This window comes from Neodiprion pinetum, chromosome 3, assembly GCF_021155775.2.
Source record: "Neodiprion pinetum isolate iyNeoPine1 chromosome 3, iyNeoPine1.2, whole genome shotgun sequence".
In the NCBI taxonomy this organism is placed as follows: Eukaryota; Metazoa; Arthropoda; class Insecta; order Hymenoptera; family Diprionidae; genus Neodiprion; species Neodiprion pinetum.
This window is the reverse complement of record NC_060234.1, coordinates 42,339,193-42,362,187: the sequence shown is the minus strand read 5'-3', so window position 1 is coordinate 42,362,187 and position 22,995 is coordinate 42,339,193. Positions and strand designations below refer to the sequence as shown.

The 22,995-nt window shown below is 47.5% G+C and overlaps 1 protein-coding gene across 4 annotated transcripts in view; it reads right to left on the bottom strand.

Moving 5' to 3' along the window:
• dac (dachshund family transcription factor) overlaps positions 1-22,503 on the bottom strand; it is a 184,290-nt gene extending 161,787 nt beyond the window's left edge. For all 4 annotated transcript variants that reach the window (XM_069134496.1, XM_046616829.2, XM_046616830.2 and 1 more), the window contains exon 1: positions 20,872-22,503. In XM_069134496.1, coding sequence (XP_068990597.1) covers positions 20,872-21,683 — 812 coding nt within the window. In that variant the 5' untranslated portion in view covers positions 21,684-22,503. The remainder of the gene's footprint in view (positions 1-20,871) is intronic.
• Positions 22,504-22,995: the final 492 nt, after the last annotated feature.

Genomic DNA, 22,995 nt, shown 5'->3' with positions numbered 1-22,995 from the left:
AACAACTCTGCGCATGTGTTGCTGTCAAAGCGCGTGCTTTGAGAGAATTTAAAAGTCGGTAGTTCTCAAGGTTTGCACGGCAAAAATGCCTATTTCATGCGTCACATAACTACTGCCCGCGCAACGTATATAAAACTTGATACAGTTGTAAACAGCTTTTAAAACATTGCGATAAATAGCTGTTTGAATGAAAAAATAATGTGCGTTTTGAATAATTCCGATTACTTTAGCCTTCTTTCAACTAACATTCCATCCACACCGTTATTTATCTTTTTTACTGATCTTATTATATTTTTTCAACTTTATTCCGACCCCGAAGCTAATTCTATAATGAGACTTGACTCAGGCTGTTCTAACACAGATCAGTTTTCAAGAATGTCGCTTGTCTACTTTATCAATTTCTCTTCTCCCGATTCAATTTGTTTTACGTATAAGTGTTACGAACCCTTGTTTTCCAAATCTTTTTTGAAAAATTTCTAATAATCTCGACGCACAGATGGTTGAGTTTTTTTTTGCAACGGTGATGATTGAAGAATTACCAGCAACAGTTGGCTACCGCATTACAAAATGTGTCGTGTACGAACGAATTCTGAAATCTGAGACAAGTTGGCCGGCAGCTGACACCGCGTCGTTCTTACGTGAACAAAAACAATTGGAAGGAGGTTTAGGGTATAGGTTAGGTTAACGGTAGGAAGCGATCGACTCGCCGGTTCCCCGTTCTCCAGAGCACTCGATCTAATTACTGCTGCAACCGCAACAAAGACGATTTGTAGAAGCGGTATGGCATTGTTAATCAAACGCTTCTTTAGAATTAAGCGAGAGCAACCAGCCGTGCCGTCCGGTCCGGATTCTTTTCGAGAGTCTCTCATCCCGCAGCTCTTAGAGTATAAGGTACCCTAATACCTACGTCGGGACTGAAGAGCGTCGCGACGCGAGTTTCGAGCTACTGATACCCTTCCATCCTCGAGGCGCGTTGTACGTGCCGAGTAGAATAACCACGCATGACGATGTACAAAACACAAGAACGACATAACGCGCCACTCAAATAATACGTTTTTTCAACGTCGATACACCCCTGCGGAGCGAGTACACAATACGTTACCTACGGTACAAATTATCGCACAATGCGAATCGCCTCGAATGATCGTTGCACACGGTGCACAATTCAACGTCAGATCTCATATCAGAGGTAAATCGATCCTCCTGCCCGGCTGCAACGTGTCATCTAGGTATTGTCGAATCTGTCTAATAGCATAACGACGGGTGATTTGTAATTATTATAGGTTATACAACAGTGAATGCTGTAATATACAGAACAACTTGCAGAATTGGGATTGGTAGATCCGTTCGATCTCACGGAGCCCGGATAAAGTATAATTTATTTACGGCCAGAAAAAATCAGTAAGATCATTTTCTCACAACGTCCACCAAAGTGGCGCTGGTGACGTTAATGTCAGGTTAACGGCGTCCGTTTTTTCTCGTTTCTATCGCGTGGTATCGCGGGCATTCCCCTTTTTAAATTTAAAAAAAACCCGAAATTAGCAATTCTAGCGCCTCTAGTGTAGAAAGATCTCTCTCTCTTTCTCTAAATTTTCGCCTGTTTCTTGTACATTACGATCGTTTGACCCACGATCTGCCGCACCACGTGCTCGAATCGACAAGAGAAGTTATGTTTTCGCGTCAAAGATGGAGCTGTGTGCGAAAAAGAGAGAAAGTGTGAGTGACGGGCGGGAGGGGGGAGGGGGATTACCTTGTACACAGAGGCCGTGGGGGAGGTGGGTGAACCCCGTTTGGGGCTGAGACTAAGGGGAGGGCCAGACGGACGGGACAAGCGTTACACTTACCTAGGGAACAGATTTAGAGGCGTGGTTTAATATAATTCTCTTTCTCTCACGGTTATTTTTGTTCCTCTCTCTCTCTCTCTCTCTCCGTTCTTCCGTTTCTCTTTTTTCGCGCATTTTTTCATCACCACATCTTTCGGTGTCCGCACGTATATAGATAGGTATTGGCTCGGGGTTTATAGGTGGTGCATTGTGGCGAGGTGTAGGTATGGGTATCCCGTCACGAAACCATCGCCTCGTCGCGTCGTTGCTGTCCGCGTTTATACGTACAGGGAAACACGCCAACCACGTTTCGAAAGAGCGCGCTAGAGAGGAACGAGGAACGAGGACCGAGGAACCCAGGAACCGAGGAACCGAGGAACGGGCGAAGGGGGTAATCGCGCGAAACGGACTATCGACGGTAGGTACAGATCCACATATAGATATAACAATACCCATGCACGGGTATGCCATGTGTGCCGCGGTGCATGCCGGGGCCGATCCGCGGATTTAGGCGGTTCAGACAGACAGACACGAGACGCAGATCAACCGCCGTATAGCGTATAGGTCAAATTCGAACCGCGGACGCCTCTAATTACACCAATCTAGCGGGACATTTTTTTTTTCTTTCACGTCTTTTTGACAAATTTTCGTGCCATACTGTATAATGTGGGGGGAAGAAAAATACGCTGTGTACAGCGATAATTGTCGCATGCTAAGCGGAGGGGGGGGGGGGGGGGGATAAAATATAACCGATCGTACGTTTATTTTTTCTTTACTACAGAGAATCGAGTCTCCGCGTGTGCATCGTGCACGAATTATGTTTCTTTCTCATGTTCGGAGTAGCGTTCGTGTTAGAACGTGTCAGCGAGTGTGGGTTTGTGTATGTGTGTGTGTGTGTGTGTGTGCAGCATACATACGAGAACAAAATGGCCGACATATAATTAGCCCCGTTCGGGCGCATGGCTCGTATATATGTATTATATACGAATATATATATATATATAATAATATATATATACATACACAGGTATATGTACACGCGCCAATGACCGTGGCATATATTAAGAACTACCGCCATGCTGTTGCAGTGTGCCCTGTGCAGCATGCACACGGGGTTGCGGAATGGATGGGGTGTATTTTCTCTTTTTTTTCTCTTTGAAGGACCCACCCGGCTTCAGGCGACATTCGGTTAATCGGGGGAAAACGAGACGCGTAACCTCAGTTTACACCCATGCATTACATATATATACACATATATATATATATATATATATATATATATGTGTGTGTATATATAGCCGTAGCGATGACGCTGCAGCCATTGCCCGAAAATCATAAGAAGGTATGTATAATACCTGTGTAAGCAGCTACGCATTTACGTTCCGCTTATCTATCTATGTATTATTATACCTATATAGGTACGTTTTCTACGCAGCGAGCGCATATAACAATTCTGCAGAATTTTGTGCATGAAATTAAAATAACACAAGGAGGTTAATGCGACACACCATATAATATAAGTGATTATACAGGCAAACGTATTTATAACACAATGTTGTACTACGCAGTGCGATCGGCATAGTTATAGCAACGTGCTACGCAGTAGGCAGTATATCTTATAAAAAAAAAATCTAAAAACCATAATATAAGGGATATAGTGCGCTTATACCATATAACGTATATTATAGGATACAGGCGAGACATTGTACTCATAGACAGCTACGGTATGTAAAAATATGTAGTCAATGACAATGGGCAGATAAAGAGAGATATATATATATATATATATTGTGCAGCACAAATGAGAAAGATATGTATGTTATGTATATACAGACAATAAGAAACAGAATGAGAGAAAGAAAGAGAGAGCGAGCGAGAGAGAGAGAGAGAGAGTATTATATTATATATGAATATAGAAATATAGAGGATACATAATGGATTTAAAAATAATTTGTGCAAACACGTACCTAAGAAAGCCGAAGAGGAGAAGATGTGATAGAAGTTAGGTGTGAAGATGGGCGAAAAATTTGAATATCGGATAATATCGATATAGCATTATAGGTGTGGGTGACGGTACCGATTATCGATCGCTATAGGGTAGCTATAGACGATCACTCTTAAAGAACTCTCTAGAGACACACTCGCAGAGATTTCTCTGTAGGCATACCTGTCTGTCGCTTTCATTGTGAGACATCTGAAAAAAATAATAGAAAAATTTTCCTTGTACCGATCAGCAGGTTTGGAATTGTACAACTATAGGTATAGGATACAAATTTACCCTCTATAAATTCAAAAAGACTGCATGTAACCAATTTCATTAGACACCAAATCATCATCATCATCATCATCTTCATCGTCATTACGTACATACATCATATATATATATATATATTACATACAATTTTTTTCAAACTTGACACTTGTACCTATATGAGGTCACGTTTAAAAAAACTTGAAGTTCCAAATCGATATCCAATCTAGCTTTTCTGCAAATCTTCCAGCCGATACATTAATCACCAACTTCAGAATTAAAGAATATAGCTATATTAGGGTGGTTCATTGTTTAATTCTTTTTTCTACATTACCGTTCGAAACATTTGTGACAAATACTGAAAAAAATTGTCGTAAAACCTAGAAGAAGTAGGAAGATATTTAGAGGTCGCTACCAATTATTGTAATATTTTGTAATTTTTTTTTTGTATACACCTTACAGATTTATGTGTATTAGCTTATTCTTTTCGTATCGTGGTCCAATTAATCGTTCACCAATCAACATCAAACTGCGCCTAACAATTCCGCAGTTGGCTGTTCTCCTCTTTCATCCGAAACATTGATCGTCTCGGAGAAATTTGGATAATAGTTTTTGCTACCGAAATGGGAGTACCGCATCACCTTAATCTCCCTATTTCCTTTTCAGTCCTGTTTTTTATAAACAGTGATTAATTGGACCAAGATACGAAAAAAATTAACCAACACATACATACAAGTCCGTAAGGAGTAGACATAAAAATAAATAAAAAATAATATTACAATAATTGGTAGCGACCTGTAAATATTTTCCTACCCCCTCCTCCAGGTTTTACGAAAATTTGTTTTTCATCATTAGTCACAAATTTCCCGAGTGGCAATTTAAAAAAAATTGTCAAGAAACGAACCACCCTACAGGTATATGCATAGATGCTTTAACGTTACGTGAAGCGAATCTTTCTCTCGCATGCGTGTGTGCAGCGTCTCACCGATACACGTATTTACGACACAGGCCAAGGTGTATTTAACAGGGGCCCCTCAATCCCGGTTGACGCACTCGCGTTACCGTGCCTCGGTCATGTTCGATCTCCTCGTCTCTCAACACACCGCCTCCTCTCCTCTCCTCTCACACGTGACACACTGACCAGATGGCACGTTGCGATCGAAATCGGCGAGTGCGCGACAGCCAATAACGCGACGTTAAGCCCGGCTGACCCCGGGCCAATCAGAATCACATCGAACAGGCGACGCGAGTTCCCCGATTCGCGACACGGGCCTTATCGACGCTGGGCATCAGGGTCGGTTTGACTTCACCCGATTCTCCCGGTTGTTGGAATAATCCTATCGACGTTCAGCCGAGCCGCGAGCTGTCGTATACATGGCTATGATACGCCTACAAGCGTGACGATACCGAGGACAATTTCACACAACGTTGTGCTCTGGATGTCGTTTTACTTTCAGGGTGTGAGTCTCGAGCACGCGTGACGATCGGCGTATGGGCCGATCGTGATGTTGGTAGTCTGAAAGTGAAGCGTGTAGGGCCAGCGTCGTCGCGCGATTGGCTTAGCCGGTCAGCTGCGACGTTTTTGTTTACCAGGCTGACGTTGCAACTTTAGCCCTACTCGAAGCGATCGGTTTTTTAGCGAATTTAATATTTACGTACGTATGTATATACGTTTTACTATGTACACGTGTGCATGTGTAAGACATACCGACCACCGAGTGACTGATGATGACGCTGGTGCAGGAGAAGGATGCGTGAAGAAACATGCTGGAGAGGATAAAAAAGGGCACCACTGCAGTGATCGCTGTTACAATGGTCATACCGGCGACGATGATATAAAAAAAAAATAAAGAAAAAAAAACAACAGAGGGAAGGAGAGGGAGACTGAGGAAACTGGAAGAGACAGAGAGAGGGAACCTGAGGACTATTGTACGAAATGTATGTGTCATTGATTGATACGATCGAGCTGCTGCTGCTGCTACTGCTATTGCTATTGCTCTGGGAAAAATTTTTACTGGATAGTTGAGCTTCTCACCCTACGATCTAGACCCCATACATATACATGGTTATTATACATATAATACGTATGGATAACGTCCACCGAGTAGAAGCCGACATGTTGTGCCTGTAAGTGCTGAAAAAAAATTGCATTCCTCTGAACAATTTCTGGATTGTTTTTCTATACGGATTAAAGAAGTCAGACGAAATAAAAAGACACTCAAATATTTAGAAATTTTGGCAAAATCGTCACTTGGTGGAACTTGAAGCGTCGAACCTAAATTCGAGAGCTCGAATTACCAGCCAATTAACGTTTTAATATGTTCGTTGGAACTAGGTAGTGAAGTCGGAAAATCAAAACTTTGTGAAGTATCTTGAGCCCCCGATACTTTTATAGAATTATGAGGATGAAATCGAACTGCATTTTTCTAATTTCGAGAAGTTTAAAAGGTTTGGCTTCTGGCTTCAGCTTCGTGAGCTCGAGAGGAAAATCGTGTCGAGTTTATTTTTAACTTCCTCTCTTCCGGTAAAATTTGAAAACTATGAAAATATTTGGTCAAATTGCGGAATGGTAAGGAAGAGAGAGGGGTGAAAGGTGTGGGGGTATACCTGTCCATACCTGTACGCATATAATTGGATTGCATTCCTCCAGTGAGCATAGACATGCCTGGTTTAGTTGTGGAAGATGGGCGCGAGCCGTTGAAACAAAACTATTAATGATTTCTATTTGTATTCAGCTTTTCTCCTCTTCGCCACTCACTCCCCGGTGAATTATGTGAGAAGTTGGCTTATTTTCGTTAAGTCGGGCCTCCCGCAGAGCGAACAAATCGTCCCTCGCTGCCGCTTCGGGCGGCTTTTGTTTTTGATTTTTCTGGGATTAGGCCGGAGGGCCTTCTGGCCTTGTTTCGTGGGCCCGATCTTCGGGCCTTGCAGGTTGCTCGTGAACCTCGTTTGGGACCCTGAGCCGAGTCATTCGTGCGTTGAAAGTTGAAACGACCGCGTCTCTGTAGGTATACGCCTGTATAATACCTAGGTATACACTCTCGAATCTCCGATCAGCTCATTTTCCGAACAGTGTAACAGAAAATCGAGGCCGCGGGTTCATTTTCATCCTCGAGTCGCGTATTTACTCATTATTATACGAACTGCGGTGCAGGTTTGAGATAAAGCTGGCGGCTTCTCCGCTAACGACTCGAAACGAACAGCCCGAGCAAACGGGCAAACAAACCCATTAATATAGCGCCAAATTTTAACCTCTGCGTGCCTACCTGCGCAGGCCGTTTCGGTGATGAAAAGAAACCCTGCGGAATAGGAAGGTGAAAATCATCGTCAACACGGAACGCGGCGAAGCTAATGATCGAGGCTTTTAAGCTACCGCGATTTTCCTCTCGCGTTTTCCATTAGAAAATTTATCCCGGAACCGATATACGAGTTCGATGAATTGAGAATAGCTCGGTTTGTTTACCCGGCAGGGGGATAAATATGGTCTCAACGATTGCATTGGATGCGGTGTAATTCACCCGATGCGCGGGTCATGCGAGAATGTGATTGAATCTTGACGGAAAATGAGGTGATCAAAGTGGGAGAAGAAAGCGTATAAAAAGATATAAATAGAGAGCTGGAAAGGCCAGCGCGTGTGGAATTAAGGAACGAAGAAAGGACGCGTAATGGTGAGAAGAAAAAGGGGGTATAGATAGAGGCGGAGGTTCTCGAGCCGGCGGCGGGCGTCTCTCGACTCACGTGTTTAAAATTACAATAAATATGCCGCCAATTAAAGGCAGTGTTTTTACAGATGACACGCACTTCGGCCCCTCGCGAGCCTGCAGCCGCTAATGATATTGGTTTAGGCGCATCATTTTTACAATTACTAATAAATAACGAGGTTGTGTTATGCCAGGCAGTCGGCCGACTGTCCTTCTCTCTCGCTCTTCGTCTATAACTAGCATCGGTTGCCTCCCCTTGCAGTCGGTCCGGTCGAAAGGAGAGAAGAACGGTTCGGGTTCTCCGCGTGCATACACATACTCGCGGGTTTGACGCCAGGCGCCCGCCATGTTGGTACGAGCACGCCTGTTTTCTCAGCTAACACGGTGAACAAAATAGCTGCTGCCCTGACGCACTACGAATAAAATGCACCGGCGATATTACCGATGCGCCGAAGACATGCAGAGCCAGGGGGAAAAACTCCCGCGCTACGGATGCTGATCTCTGTAACCCGTTGCGCATTCGCAGAGATGATTTCGTATATCAGTTCCGCCTCACTTATGCAGCGGTATAAATATCGCACTGTTGCCGGTACGCGTGTAATGCTGTACTAATTATACTTGCAATTTCACGTAAGAAGCACAGAATGCGAAGCAACCAGATGCGGTGGATGAGGCAAAATCTACTCGCGGAGTAGGTACAATTATTGTCTACGGCAATAAATTTTAGGTAGCTGGTGTAATGGACAGTGCATGAAAACCGGAATGTAGATACGTGTTATACTTAGGCGTGATTTGCCGAGTTGAGGGAGAGAATTAAAAATGAATAAATGTATCGGGTATAAGTGCGGGTGAAAAATAATACGAAATGAAACGATTTTGCGAGCAACGATTCGTTCCGGTGTAAACGGTAATAATTAGAATACATTCGGTGATACCTGTATAGGCGAGGCGTTGAACGTGTAACGATTGTTAGCGGTGTTCACACGGAGGCGCATGAGTCTGCATATACATATATATTTCCAATTTAAATCAAGCCCGCAGTGAGACAAGGAGGGGGCTTTGGGCCGCTGACGTAGACGAGACTAAAATGAAGATTAAACGTAAATATTTCTACCTGAGCCCGAGCAGCAGTGCGAGCGAGTATAGAAGAAAGAAACTACACGGCGAAGAAGAAGCTCTGCAGGGCAGAGAGGAGGTATACCTGCAAACGGGACGCCGGTGTTATACACTGTGGCAGATGAAGCGCCACGTATCTCTTCTCCTCGGCGAGCGAGAACCACTAACAGCATCAGCAGCAGGGGCAGCATCGAGCATCAGCAGCAGAAGCAGCAGCAACAGCAGCAGCAGCAGCGGAGGCTCTGACAGAAAGAGACCCGCCCACCAAAGTAATCTCAACTCTCAGTCGAAAGCCGCACCTGATTCATCAGCGAGGGATAAATCGAAAGAGACCTTGAAAACAAAAGGAGAAGAAAGAACACGGCGGACCATCCGCCCCCACCCGAATTGAAAAAAAAAAAGAAAACGATTTTAAAAAACACGGAGCTCCTCGCCCTCGTCTATCCGCAACAAACCCATGCACGGATGAAGCAACGCCCAATCGCGCATAAATCATCGTTTTAATTTTCACCCCCATCCCTCCCCCCAATATCCAGCAAGACAAACGGTTTAATTCATTCTATCAATTATCGCGGCCCCGTGTTTGTTTTCCATTTCGATTTCCGATATCTCCGAAGATCGGTTCGGCTGCGATTCCCCATGAAGCAACCCTGCTCGGCACCACCATGGGTAGGATAAACGCCCCACGGCCCCGCGCTTTACCAACACTTTGGGCGTCCTCGTCGTCGAGCATCGTGCAACCAGGCGGGAGCATTACGGGAGCGAGCTCCTTGTTCGCTCGAGGCCTTCCAGCATCTTCTCCTCGCTATGCGCGCCGGCCCGATCTACGTACACAGACTGCATGATGTGCATTGCACGGTCAACGATCTTGCCCGATCGTCGGTTCAACGCATTGAACTCTTATACCTGACCCGCGACTTTATTAGGTACAACAGCGATCCGCAACGATCGAGCTCAGTCTGCGTTACTCCTAGCGCTTATTTCCTCCCTGGGTCTACCATTTTCAGTACAGGTTCGGCGGTGACCGGTCGACACTGTTTCCAACATTACATCCTTGACGTCAAGTCGAAATACCTACAGTGAGGCTTTGGAAGCCTCGCTAAGACGCTGCAGGTGCACCTGGTTTGAAATGGTGTGAATGGTAACGGTTCGAATGTCATTCGTCAATACTCGGGACAGTCCCCCTTTTCTTAGGGCAACTAAAAAACCGGTTGTTTTCGTACAAATGGGTCAGTTACTCGTGGAAAATAAAGTAGGCTCCTGGACTAGAGCGTTCCCAACATTCGTGTCTTTCGTTTTAACCCCTGCAGTTCACTACTTCTTCTACTTTTGCTACGAAACAAGAGAGATTACCATACAAGCCGAGAATGAGAAACCTGTGAAGTAGACGGAGCCAATTTGTTTCTTCAATATACCGAACGGGACTGATGACTTTAATTATCGCAACTTGGTGCTGTTCGTACTTTTTTTTGTGGCGCAAATATCTTTTGCGTATATTATTTTCATACATCTGGTGTCAGTTTCACCGTTTTTCCATATTCTTCATAGACTGTCAAATACGGAGCTGATCGATGTTTCGCAACGGAGGATACTGTGAATTGCTGAATGGGTGTTGAGACTGACGAAAAGATCCCTGCAATGGAGGACGGTTGCGCGTCAGATGGGGTGAAAACAATCGGGATTCGATGATCGAAGGGGGCCCGTGGTGAGGAGGCGAAAGTCTCGCGTGTACGATCTGAAGTTGTCTTGGCTGTGAAACGAGTTTAGAACTCGGTCCGAGCCAGGGTTCCGAATGGACGACGCAGCCGGGCGAATTCTGCGTCCGTAAGAAACCGGCATCGAGAACTTCCTACGCCACTGTGGCTACGGTTGGATGTATCAATGTCAGGCCCTAATAACACCTCCGCTTGCCTCGAGATCCTGGCTCTGCGTATATACGTGTATTATGTATACGTATAGCGTATGGTTACAGGTAGAGAGAGCAAGCGAAGAGTGCCCTGAACAGCCCTCCGAAACAGCCGTGTCTCAGGCTAGTGGGTAATTTTAAACAATGATATAATTACATATCGTTCACCATTATCTTGATTGCTCGCATTATACAAAGGGACCACCTTTCAGGGCTGTCCATGATCACCGTACTTTTATTGTTACTGTCGACATCTCACCGCAATCTCCACCACTGGATGGGATAGACCGACTTGCATACACTCTTGTGCCTGCACATGTGGCTTACACGTACGTTTACATATCGGTATAACACCAACTATAAGTACAACTCGTTGAATCTTTATCTCGTTGAAAATCATTGCACGTGTGTTTTAAAGCGAATAACATCAGTGCAATCCTCGTTCTGCATACATTCAAAACACATTCCCACTAAGTTTGTATACGTATAAATACCACACCGAAAGTCAACGTTATAAAGAACAAATTTTAGTCTTCAACTCTGTACACTTCTTGAGATAGCTCGAGTTTATTGTCTTAACAATAAGTGTGCAGCCACGAGACACACTGTACTCGTAACATTGCGTATATGGTCAGTATCCGTTGTTAATGTTGGTTTGCGATTGGCAGTGCTGAGTAATTTCACCGTAAATTGTGCACACGCTCGTTCCCATTGGACGATACGTTGCACCCGGCTATCAGGATAATTTGCGCAGTTACAAGAACGGTTTGAATTACATGTCGAAGCTGCGATGCATGTAAACACCAATAACGCAGTTCCAGCTTGTGCCAGACGAACGATCGAATCGAGTCGCGTTGTCGTTTCGAGGAATAACTACTTTGAAGCCGGTTCGATGGTTGAGACTGTTCAAGCGCGGTTCGATCAGAGAGAGGCACCTGTACCGGTACAGCTGATGAAATCACTTTTTACCCGTTCTTCGATCCCGCGTGCTTCTGTATACCGGACCTTTCGTGAAACCGTACAGTTTGTAATGAGAAACAACAACAACAACTACCTTCGTTCTGCCATTGTGCTGGAAGTTAGTCGATCTCGACGCGGGATTTCGGGGCTCTCTGCGTAATGGGGGCATGGAAAGGTGCAGCATGCGAGCGCCGGATCGGTGGCGTCGATAATGTAAGGATTTCGTGATTCTTACCTTTATTCGCCACCATGTCGCTGCACGCCGGAATTCGTCGCTATACGTATAACAGGTGATTGGTATAACGTGCGTGGCCAAGGGTATACGTAATGTATCTTTACACTGATATACCAAATAATATCGCACGAGACCAAAGTCGAACGCAACATGTCATACCTATGGCAACGACTGTTTTCGTTCAAAGACCATCGAAGCGATTTGCAGGGAACGATTGATGGTGAATTCGAACCAGATGAGCTGCTCATTCCATAGATTGCCAGATACCATTTGACTCAACCTTCAGCCGATGCAATTGTCGTATAAAACATTTGCAAAAGTGCAGCACTTTAACGCGACCCATCAATCACGAGCGAAATGTCACTCGAGTGTTTACTTCGTATTCGCGTGCAGTCGATGGTCACGAATCCCAACGAATTGCATATAATTCCCGCAAGGAGGCAAACTCGGACAGCTGATAGCCTGACCAGGCTTCCACCATTTCGAACGAAATGCCTCAGACACCCGTCGACGTGGTCACTGACGTATCCGTAGGCATACAATGACAAGCCGTGAATGTGTGTGGATTTTAATATGCATGAGGAGGGCGGAGAATACATTAGGAGTTTTAGACCACGTGACGATGAGGACCCGGTGGTTTTTGCCGCGGTATTCTATGGTCGACCAAAAACGCGAAACCCCGACGAAATCTCGTTCAGTCGGGTAAACTCCTCGAGATCGGTTGTACACGCAGTGTGGCGGGTACAATGAGATCCGATTTCCGCTCGCAACGTTGCCCAAATAAATTGCCGGTTTTTGCTAGCTACATCACTCGACCAGAAAGCAGCTTTAACGAAGAGTGTGATGGAAGTGAGACAAAAAAGGAAAAAGGAGTAAAGAAAATAAAGATGAAGAGGGGCGAGGGAGACGGAACGCTGAGTCAATCGATCTGTATTATTTACATATTCGTTCTGCTCCATGGATTGTCTCTAGCGACTCTTTCTTTGTCGATTCGTTCCGGGCTACCCACCATAGGGCTATAGGACTTGGAAAAATACACCGCCTGCACGGCGAAGTGACTGACCGTGTATAGAAGTGATGGAAGATCGATTTGAGTAGCCCAAGGTTGATCGAATGGGATTACCAAGAGACATTTCCTCTCTGCGATTGCTTGCGCGCCCAGCTTGAACTATACGCCACCTTCGCTCGTCCAGCATCGCTGTGGAACGAGGTTGAATTTCTTAAAGTGCCACACTTCGGCATGGCCCAGACGACCTGGGTCACCGACTAGTCGCGAACCTAGGTGAACGATGGCGAAGAAAGCCCGAGGCGAAGAGAAGGTAATGCGATTTGAAACGCTTTGACCGGCAGTCACGCAAGGAGGACCGAGGAGGCAGACGGTATCGGAAATTAAATCGTAATTTAATGGTAGATAAATTCTCAACTGACAAAAAGCGTCGGTAGTACGGCGCCACCGGCACAGAAAACTTGGCCCGATATATATATATTGAAGATCGGTTCGACTGTCGAGATCATCCCGCCTTCCAAATCGAACGACGCTGCTTTCGGATTCACAACAAAACCACGAAAACCTTGTACTCTGATTTTCATCGCCGCCTTATGGTCGCAGGTATACACCCTTTTCCAATACCTTCGAGTTGAGAAAAGAATCCGAATTATCCTGCACACGGATGACGGACGTGTCACCGAAACGTTGAAGCACATTTCCCATGTTATGCTTGGTTACTTATGGGTGTGGGTGCATTCGTATAGAGATCCCTTTCAACCGGTTGGGGCGAGTATTTCCCTTATGTCGTCCGTTCCCGATTGGATAGATTACGTCACAGCAGCGCGGCGGGGCAGCGTTACATGTACCATATGTCAAGATGGCCGACACAATCGATATGTAAACGTTAACATTATCATAATACAGGTAATATCGTCAGATTACATCGCCGGCACCCCAGCCCACCAACTTTATATACCTCTGCAGGCTCTCGCCACTTGGGCCCCGTCTCACCCCATTCCGGCTGATCATCAAACCCGTCAATCGCTGACGGTATCCCAACGTTTGATGAGCCGATTCAAATTTCTTCGTACGATGAGAGACGAATAGCTTCTGCTGCATACCGCAAATGTAATTGTGGGTCATTTTATAGTTTGCTGACGGTCTCGATACTGCTACATTGGATTACTTTCAATCCGCGCATTCGAGGTCCTGGTCGAGTAGCGGAGCGATGAAAAAGCGAGGAGCGGGTCGATGATTCCCGAGCATGGCAGATCTACACGTCGACAAGGTATAGCGTCAAACGGAATGCTTCCCTCCATCATACGGAGAGTAACAAGTCGGGTGCGCGTCGAGTGCTCGGTGCGGCGTTGCGTGCAGCTTGGCATGTCTCACGCAACGGAAACACGCGCACTTCTAACACCGTATGAGGTTATATCGAGGGATGACTCGACGCTGAGTGTCGGTGTCTGTTGCAGTCAGAGTAGGCCGGGACTAAGGATAACGTACCATTTTCGGTAAACGTCCCTACCGGACAATTGCAGCCGTGCATCCGATTCGCTGCACGGTTGCATAATTCAGGGACTACCAGTGCCTGCCTACCTACTACCGACAGAGGATACACAAGGTGCAGCCAAGTACACGGGTGCCAATAAGTACGCACGTCAACCGGCTCGTTGGCCGTGCAGCTCATCGTCAGTCATAGCGTGCGCGTGCGCCAGTGAGCGGCGTGTTGGTGCCTGGTGATCGTTACTTTTGACCAGAGGGGGAGTAAAAGTGTTAAGTGTTCGTCTTGATTGACGCACGACTTAGCGCCAACTCCGTGCGAACAAAGTGCCGAGGCACGCGAACTCCGTAAACTGCTCTAGCTGTGAGGGGTTTGTCCGTTTCGTTTTCCTCTCGAACCTATGTAACTACACTCTACGTACACGAACCGCGTCACGGCCCTCGAACATGTCAGCACTGGAGTCGATTCGCGATCTAACGAAATGACGCACCTGCCACGAAGACACTTATTCTCCGTATTCGTTAACTCCGGCACACTGTGACCGAAGTATGGAGGGTAGAAGTGAAGAGGACTATCTCCGTGTGCAGAAAGTTTCCGTTAAGAAAAAGCAAATTAAGATGGCCTTGCAAACGTTCCATAAAGCACCAATCACATTGAATCCTGATTACTAACAGTGACAATCAGATCGTCGCCCTTATCGCTTATGAGCGCCATTCCGGTGACTTGTTGAACCCGTGTCTGCTGCTTTTTGGCGAACACTTTTTCAGTTGAAAATACGTATTAGACACTTCTCCTTACCTCTTATTATACCCCCGATAGACTGAAGGTCTCAGGGTTTTCTGCTACTTGTTTGGCCTACCAAGTAACGCGAGATCCGACAAGATACGTCCTATTGGATGTGTAAAGCACGCAGGCAGATATAGGCGTTTATTGGAGTCTAATTCGACGGGTCGACGAAGGGCGAGGGTTGCGAAAACTCTATCGCTGGACACGGGGAGATTCGACCCTCGTTCGAAGGGCGAGGAAGAAGAGCGACGACAAGAGAGGTCTAGGAGGGAAAATGGACAGGGAGGGTGAGAGGGGGGGGGGGAGGAACCCGGCGGTCAGCTGTTTTCACGCGTTCGTTTATGTGGGTCAGTGGCTCCGACGGAACAATCGATGCACGAGGATCACTGCAGGGGAGGACCGACTCATTCTGCGAGCTAAAAGACTCACGGACCCCGGGGAGAAGACCGAACGAGATTCCCACCCCCGCTTGTTCCTCTACACATACATTGTCTTCTTTCTCTCCGAGCATTGCTACTGCATGGCAGCCTCTAGCTAGCGTCTTTTCGTTTCTTACTTTTCATTGTGTACCTAAATCTGTTTTCAGTTTCACAGCACAGGAGCCTGGCGCCTTCCTCTCGACACAATAACACTCATAATAACGCACGTTCGACGAAAGGATCAGACTGTGGGGCCCTTCTTCAATCTGGATATGTATCTCGATGTTCCCTCATCGTCAGTGACTTGCAACCGTCCGTCCGCGCCTTGCGCTCTCGTCGAGGGAACGAATCCCTGTTATACCCGGCACTTGGTTCTTCGTCGGCTACTGCATAACAACGCGAATGCTCAATGGTTTAGTCCGACGCGCACCTTAAATCGAACCGTGATACGGCTCTGGAGGTTCCTCAGTGCTGCGAATTATCCGATATTCGTCGATTGAACGGCACGGATGTGGTGAAATATTTGAGATTGGCAATATCGCAACCCGAAGAAACAACTTAATTCGAACCTGACGAGGAGTTTTCATTCCCAGCTCCGACGCCCCCGCGATACTGTTTTGGGAAGAAAGGGAGGACAGACACAGCGCTTGTTTAATCCTTCGTGTTTGTCTTTGTATTAATTATCTAGAATTAAGAACGTCGAGGCGGTGGCCGGATTCCAAACTCCCTACTTTATTCTTACTTATTGCGGATTATTAATTACAGAGAATTACGCCGCGGGAGATTTCGGGGAGGCGAAAGATACGCGGTGCCGGAGAGCGTGCGGAGAACGAGAACTGCGGGAAAGAATCCTGCAGGAATCTGCGGGGTTATTCTCGTGGGAATATACAACGACGAATTTGACCAGATCCAGAAAACCCGGGGAGTCCCGTTTTTAATCCAGCTTAATCAGACCGTCGGACCGTCGAGTGAATGGACACTGCAAAGTATCGATCATCGATGATGTCGTACATGGACAGACTGGGATATACATACACGCCTAATGCACGCGTATCCCCATAACCCACGTGAGTATCAATATCAAAAGCATAACTATAACAATGGGGAAAAACCAACGCTGCTTGATAGACCCTTGGCAGTGCAGTGTATGGATACACAATGTACCTTCGTACTAACACCAAGGACACGGCAGCTCCTCCCGATCGGATCCCCGAGGGCCCAACAAAAAGTTAGGGGCAGCTGCACGCCGGGCGCGTATATACGCATATATACAGTATAATATAAACCGATACAATTGCAGCACGTATCTAGTAGTGAAACGAGACAAAGGAAGAAAGAAAAATAAAAAGCATGTATATCCATCGAGCTATCTGTTGTACGTATCTGGGAGAAAATTCTGCGCCGCGCGCCGTTTAATATCCGGGTAATGAAAACAAACCGAGGTTGCGTCTCGCACGGGGGGCTTTAACTTCCATGGCTCCGATATCAAAGATTCAAAGCTACAATTACAACATCGACGAGCGGCTCGGTAAGGCCGCGTTGAGTTGTTCGACATATGCGCGACGCGTGATTCACCCCTTACGAATCTTTGAAAACCGATGTAACTCGTCCTCTCTCCGCATTAGTATGCGAAATAAAAATTAGTACCCCAGACCGATGCGCGTTGTTATAACTGCTATTACGAGAGCCAATTAATCTATGCACAATTTATAATTAAATAGCTAATAGCGCATGGAATTACAGGCCAGGGCCGTACACTCCCACGCCTCGCAGACGAGAGAGTTAGCTGATGTATCCTTTGCCACCGTTCGTTCAGGTACCATAGCTATTCCGCGTTTTTAATTCCGACGATACAAGCAGCCCGGTTCGTCGAACGCGGAGGATGGAAATACGTTAAATAAGTTAGATTCGTAGGATACCTGCAGCCAGAGGGATAGATGCAAATGTGCTCGTTGCAACGTATTACAGGCATGTGTGCGCTGGAAAAAATACATGAATACATCGGCGCATGCAAATATAACGTGCATACTAGACAACTTATCCATGGACATACCAATTAGAGACCTTCGCACAGACGCACACAAGCCCTGCACACCACGCAAAGAGCTGATATATTGTTCATTTGACTTGGTTAGGCAAATTAATTAATATAATTGACGCCTCTCGTTAACCGTACGTCTTGCATACAAAGGAGCCGCATTACGGCTTACGATTATTAACTCGCCTATAGATGCAATTATATGTTCCAACCTACGATACCATCTTTTGGTACCCGTTTCAGGGTGTAACACTCGGGTCAGTATATATAGTCTCAACTTCCGCGCGCGATTCTTTATTGCCAGCTTTCGAATTACTTCGATCTTCTCTGTGACTTGGACCAAAGTGTATTCCCCTAATGTTTCTCCTTTGATAAACAGTTTTTGTAACTATGTATCAATCATCGAGGTGTTGCATCGTCCGCAAAATGAACGAAATTTCGTCAAATACCGCGCAACTCGTATCCGTTCGTTCCGTCGTGAAAATTATTGTAAGGTATATCTATCTACTCGCGGCAAGCGTGCAGGTACAAAACATATTCAACCACTTCAATGTCGAGCCTAAAAACCGCGGACGTGAACTCTAATAATATGAGGTTTGTACATACATGTACAGTACACATATAATGTTCGCTCACCAAGTCGGCAGTTTAGTTCAAGTGACACGATTCTACGGATTGCGCAGCAGAGCGAGCCGAACCACGAGTCAAGTTTGCTTTATGCAGAGTGGGAGAAAGCCACAATATAACCACGAGAATTCAAGGAATTTTTCTTGCGGCTTTTATACGGCTGTTGGCCGTTGCCACTTTAATTCCCGCAAGCAAAATCCAACGGTGCCCGTCTCGGATTTTACCATTCCGATGACAGTCAAATCAATGTTTCTACGACAAGTTATTACTCCCGTAAGCCAGCAGCATCAACTTTGTCTTTGTCTTTGTAGGTGCTGTACCAATGCAATACAATATAATCTTCTTAATTCACTAAAGTAAACATGATGTGAGCTGGCATGTAAGAAAAAGCTCAGATAATAAACGGCACTAAAGAAAAGCGGAAGATACAATTTTGTCGAGAATTTAACTTCCGGCAAAGAAATCCGGAAGTGTTCTAAGAGGACCGCACGGGCCGACGGCACGCGGTGCTCTGCACTGTGTGACTTCCACTTGGATTATTCGGATCCCTGTCCCTACGGTTGCCTTCCCTCTCTCTTTCTCTCGCTTTCCCGTTCTCTCTCTCTATACGTATATATGTATATATATATATTTCTTTCCCTTTCTCTCTCTGTCTCTCTCTCTCTCTCTAACCCATGCTGGAATCCGTTTCCGTTGCGAGTGCCACTGCGCACCGCCAACTGCAAATATTTTGTCCGCAAGGAGACGAAAGAGGAAGTTTCGCGTTATAAAAATCCACCTTGCGCGTTGCAAACGAAGCTCGGTTAGAATGCAGGTGTAACAAGGCTTCTTACGCATCGAGAGGTCTGAACCTCTTTCAGTCCCGCGACTGAGGTGAACGAACGATGTTGAATTCAAGTTGCAGAAACAATGATAAATGTGCCGGACTGCAGGCGTTAGCTCATATAATATATTATACACACACTGTAGTACGTATAATATGCGGTGAAAGTGAGAAAAGTTTATTGTTCGAGAAGCTGTCGGGACAAGTTAGGAGGAAATACAGCGTAATTCGAACGGAATGAGAAGCCTTGCATCAACGCAGGCGGAATATTATTCCACTATCCACGGTTTCGACATAATTATACGCAACATACATATATCCTCGGAGGATTCTGGATCTATGGATATCAAATTTCTACAACCGCGATTCGCACTCTTCGTACTTGACACTCGGTCTTGTATAAGAACGGGCGGCAGGACGACGACAGCTAAGAGACAATACATATACCGGCAATGAGAGATCCCCCGTCGCGGTTCCGTTTACCATTACGTTTCGTCTGCCGTCTGCCGCGCGGGTGGCTGTCGGCTTGTAGTACAACCGAGGGGGGAATTCATTGAGAGAAACTCCCAGTGAAAGAGACACCTGTTGGCGGGGCTGCGGCGACAGTACGAGAAATCGGCACAAAGCTGCAACTTTGGCACGTGCCTGCCGCTACACCCGTCCTCGACATCCCTGGTCACATCATTCGAAAACACAATGCTTCGGTCTTGTAGGCCTACGAAACGAGCGACGTCGTTGCACAGAGGTAAAGAATCACTATAGCTCTGGTTCCGAGACGCTTGGTCCGAGCGATGTCGGTGGTACCGCTTTCAACGTCGCATCGGTTGGTGGAGTTGGTGGAGTGAGAAGCGCGTTTCGGTGACCGTTCGGTGGTTTCATTGGTACTATCGGTTCAAATTTCATGACTGACAATTAGGTGTAGCTGAGACCGGAGCGTGCCGAATGGTTTCGTTCTCAATTATCCGGGTAAGCCGCGGTACTTGTAGCTTAAACGACGACGATTCCCGCTGTAGGGTTCGTACAAACACTCGTCCAATTCGAAGCAACGATGCGTCATCGAGGATTCGTCCGGATCCTCCTCAAACACTTCAGCTACGGTCCCTGAATCAGAGCGAGAGCACTACTCGGTCGTCTCGAGTTTCACTGACTCGGATTTTTTGATAATTATTCGAGTGCCTCGTTCGCGGATTATACGACCCTATGTAGAAAAGGGAGTCACCCCCAGCTGTAGCGGAAGAAACGGACTAACGCAGGTGTCGAGACCTATAAGAGGCGGATAACAAATTGCACAAAACTCGGGCCCCGCGCAAAGGATGAAAAGGGCGCAAGTTTTCTCCGAAGATTAACTGCTGCCCAGAGGGGACACATGCGGTAGCACACGGCATATCTGCATTAATATATGCGAAGATCGGTTGGCTTCCGTTCGCAATAACTGCACGCGTCGCAGAGTTCGCAGATAAGAACCGGTTGTAAACAATTACGCGTTCACGAACGGTTATTGGCGCGATCGTCGATCCGCGACCGTGATTGTATATACCGGACATACATCCCGAGTAGGTACTTTCCTTTCGCACGTTTTACACAATTTTCCCTCCCAACTATAGGCAGGTTTTCCGACAGGACCAACGCGTACGAGTGATCCATCGGCGACTGACGGAGCCGCGCTTTTCAACGAGATGGTGCGTGTCTCTTACCTGGCGGTGGTGCAGTCCCTGTAAAGCACGTCGAAGTCCTTGCAGCTGAGCAGCTTGCACCGATTGACACCCGGCTGAATCGCGCCCAATCCCCTGAGGATCCTGACTTGTTCGACGTTGCAGACCAGCGGCACGATGTCGAGCCTCTTGAGCTTCGTGTAGACGGTGTGAAGCCCGCCGACCAGGTGCTTCAGGAAGAGTTCGAAGGCCTGGGGCAGGCAGAGCATGGTGTCGCCTCCGATAATGAACGCGGCTACTTTCTGCCCGCGGTAATCGACGAGTTTGCACTCGTTCGCGGTCGGGTCACTCGAGCTTATCGGCGGCGGGCTGTTGTACGACCTGGGGGGCAGGACCGCGTGGTGCGCGGCCATCAATTCGAGCGGCGACCCGTGGTGGCCGCCCAGCATTCCACCGAGCTGGCCCAGCAAGCCGAGACCCGGCGGCGGCAGGCCCGGCATCCTCGGGACCATTCCCGGAGGTGCTCCCGGTCCCCCTCCGGCCGACAACGGCGGCGGGCTCAGCGGCAGGCCCTGAGGTGGCGAGCCCCGCGTAGGTGACCCCGGTGTTGCGACACCCCTGTGCTGCTGATGCTGCTGCTGTTGTTGCTGCTGTTGCTGCTGTTGCTGTTCGCGGATTTGGTCCCGAGGATGGGACTGCTGGTGCAACGGCAGGGGCGGCTGTTGGTGCTGCGAGCTGTGGTGTTGGGGCTGAGTTTGGTTCGAGGGACTGTGCGCTGGGTGCTTTGGGCTACCGGTGACTGGGCTGGCGCGGCTGCTGTGTTCGGAGGAACTGTCCATCGCTCCGTGGTCCATGGGTTGTGTCACACACTCGGCAGGGTCGCTCTATCCAGTAAACGCGGAGGCCCTGCACCGATACGCGATCCTCGATACTTTTGTCACTAACGAACCGCCTAATCGCGAATTATGATCGGTCTCATGTAGGTACGTGTCTACCTGTGCCTCGATCCACCGACGTACCCGGTCCGATCCAGTATCCGATCAGTGTTGCATCGTCTCGCCGTCTGCAGGCTCTGGGTTTTGGCCCGATCTCGGGATCGGGAACTTCACTCGACTACTCCCAACATTTGTACGATTGTTAAAATTGCCCACCGCTGTCAACGGCGAATTCCCCTCACTGGCCTCTCACTTTTGACGATTATTAACGATGTATCGATTATCGTCGTTACTCACTGTTTATTCCGGAAAAATGTCACTGTCACTCGGCGTATTATATCACACGATTCCACTCGTCACATCGGCGCTTAAAGTCTGTACTGTCGGTGATACCTCCAAGAGTTTCTTCACTATCTTTCCGTGCACATGAGGCGCGTTACGAGAGAGATAATTACGCGACGATTCGCGATCACACTGTTGTACTACGACCGGGGGGCGATACCTCAGCGATATTTTATCCGGTAGGTGGGAACGGACCGAACGCGGGGGGTGGTGTCAGGTAGAGGAGCAAACTCTGATAAGACTGTCGCAACAAAACACTCGGATGGTATTGGAGTTTAAACCGTATAACGTAACAACGCGGAAACGGGTCTTTCGGAAACGTCGACGGGACCCGTACGCAGGAACGCGTCGCTCGTTCTCAAAGTAGCAGCCGCTCGCTGGCAGTCCAGTTGGGAGTATTTCCCTTCCCCAGTCACAGATGTAATAAATAAAAACATCAGTGGGAGCCCTCGTCCGGGGAGTGTGGGCGTGCTGAGCGCGCAGGCGACACCCGATTGGCCGAAACTCGGCGGCCCTCTTACCCTCCCGTTGGTTCACGTGATCACCTCCCTCCCGGACACGCCCCTCTCCGTCAGTCGTCGACGGCCCCCACCACGAGGTGAACGAATGCCGCCAAGTCGAGGGGAAACAGTACGACTGGTGGGACCGGGACCGGGACCGGGACCTCGACGACGGCTACGACGACGACGACGACGACGAGTGTTTTGCGGACGGTGCGGGGCATGGAGGAGGAGGAGGAGGGGGGCGCCCCTGGATCCTTTTTCCCCGCCGCCCCCGCTCGACTACGACGACTTCTTCTGTCTCGCAACGCGGCACCAAAGAATGTCGTCCGCGTTTGAATCGATACACCTCCGGGCGCTCTTCGTCCTGCAGACCCCCGTCCTCGACG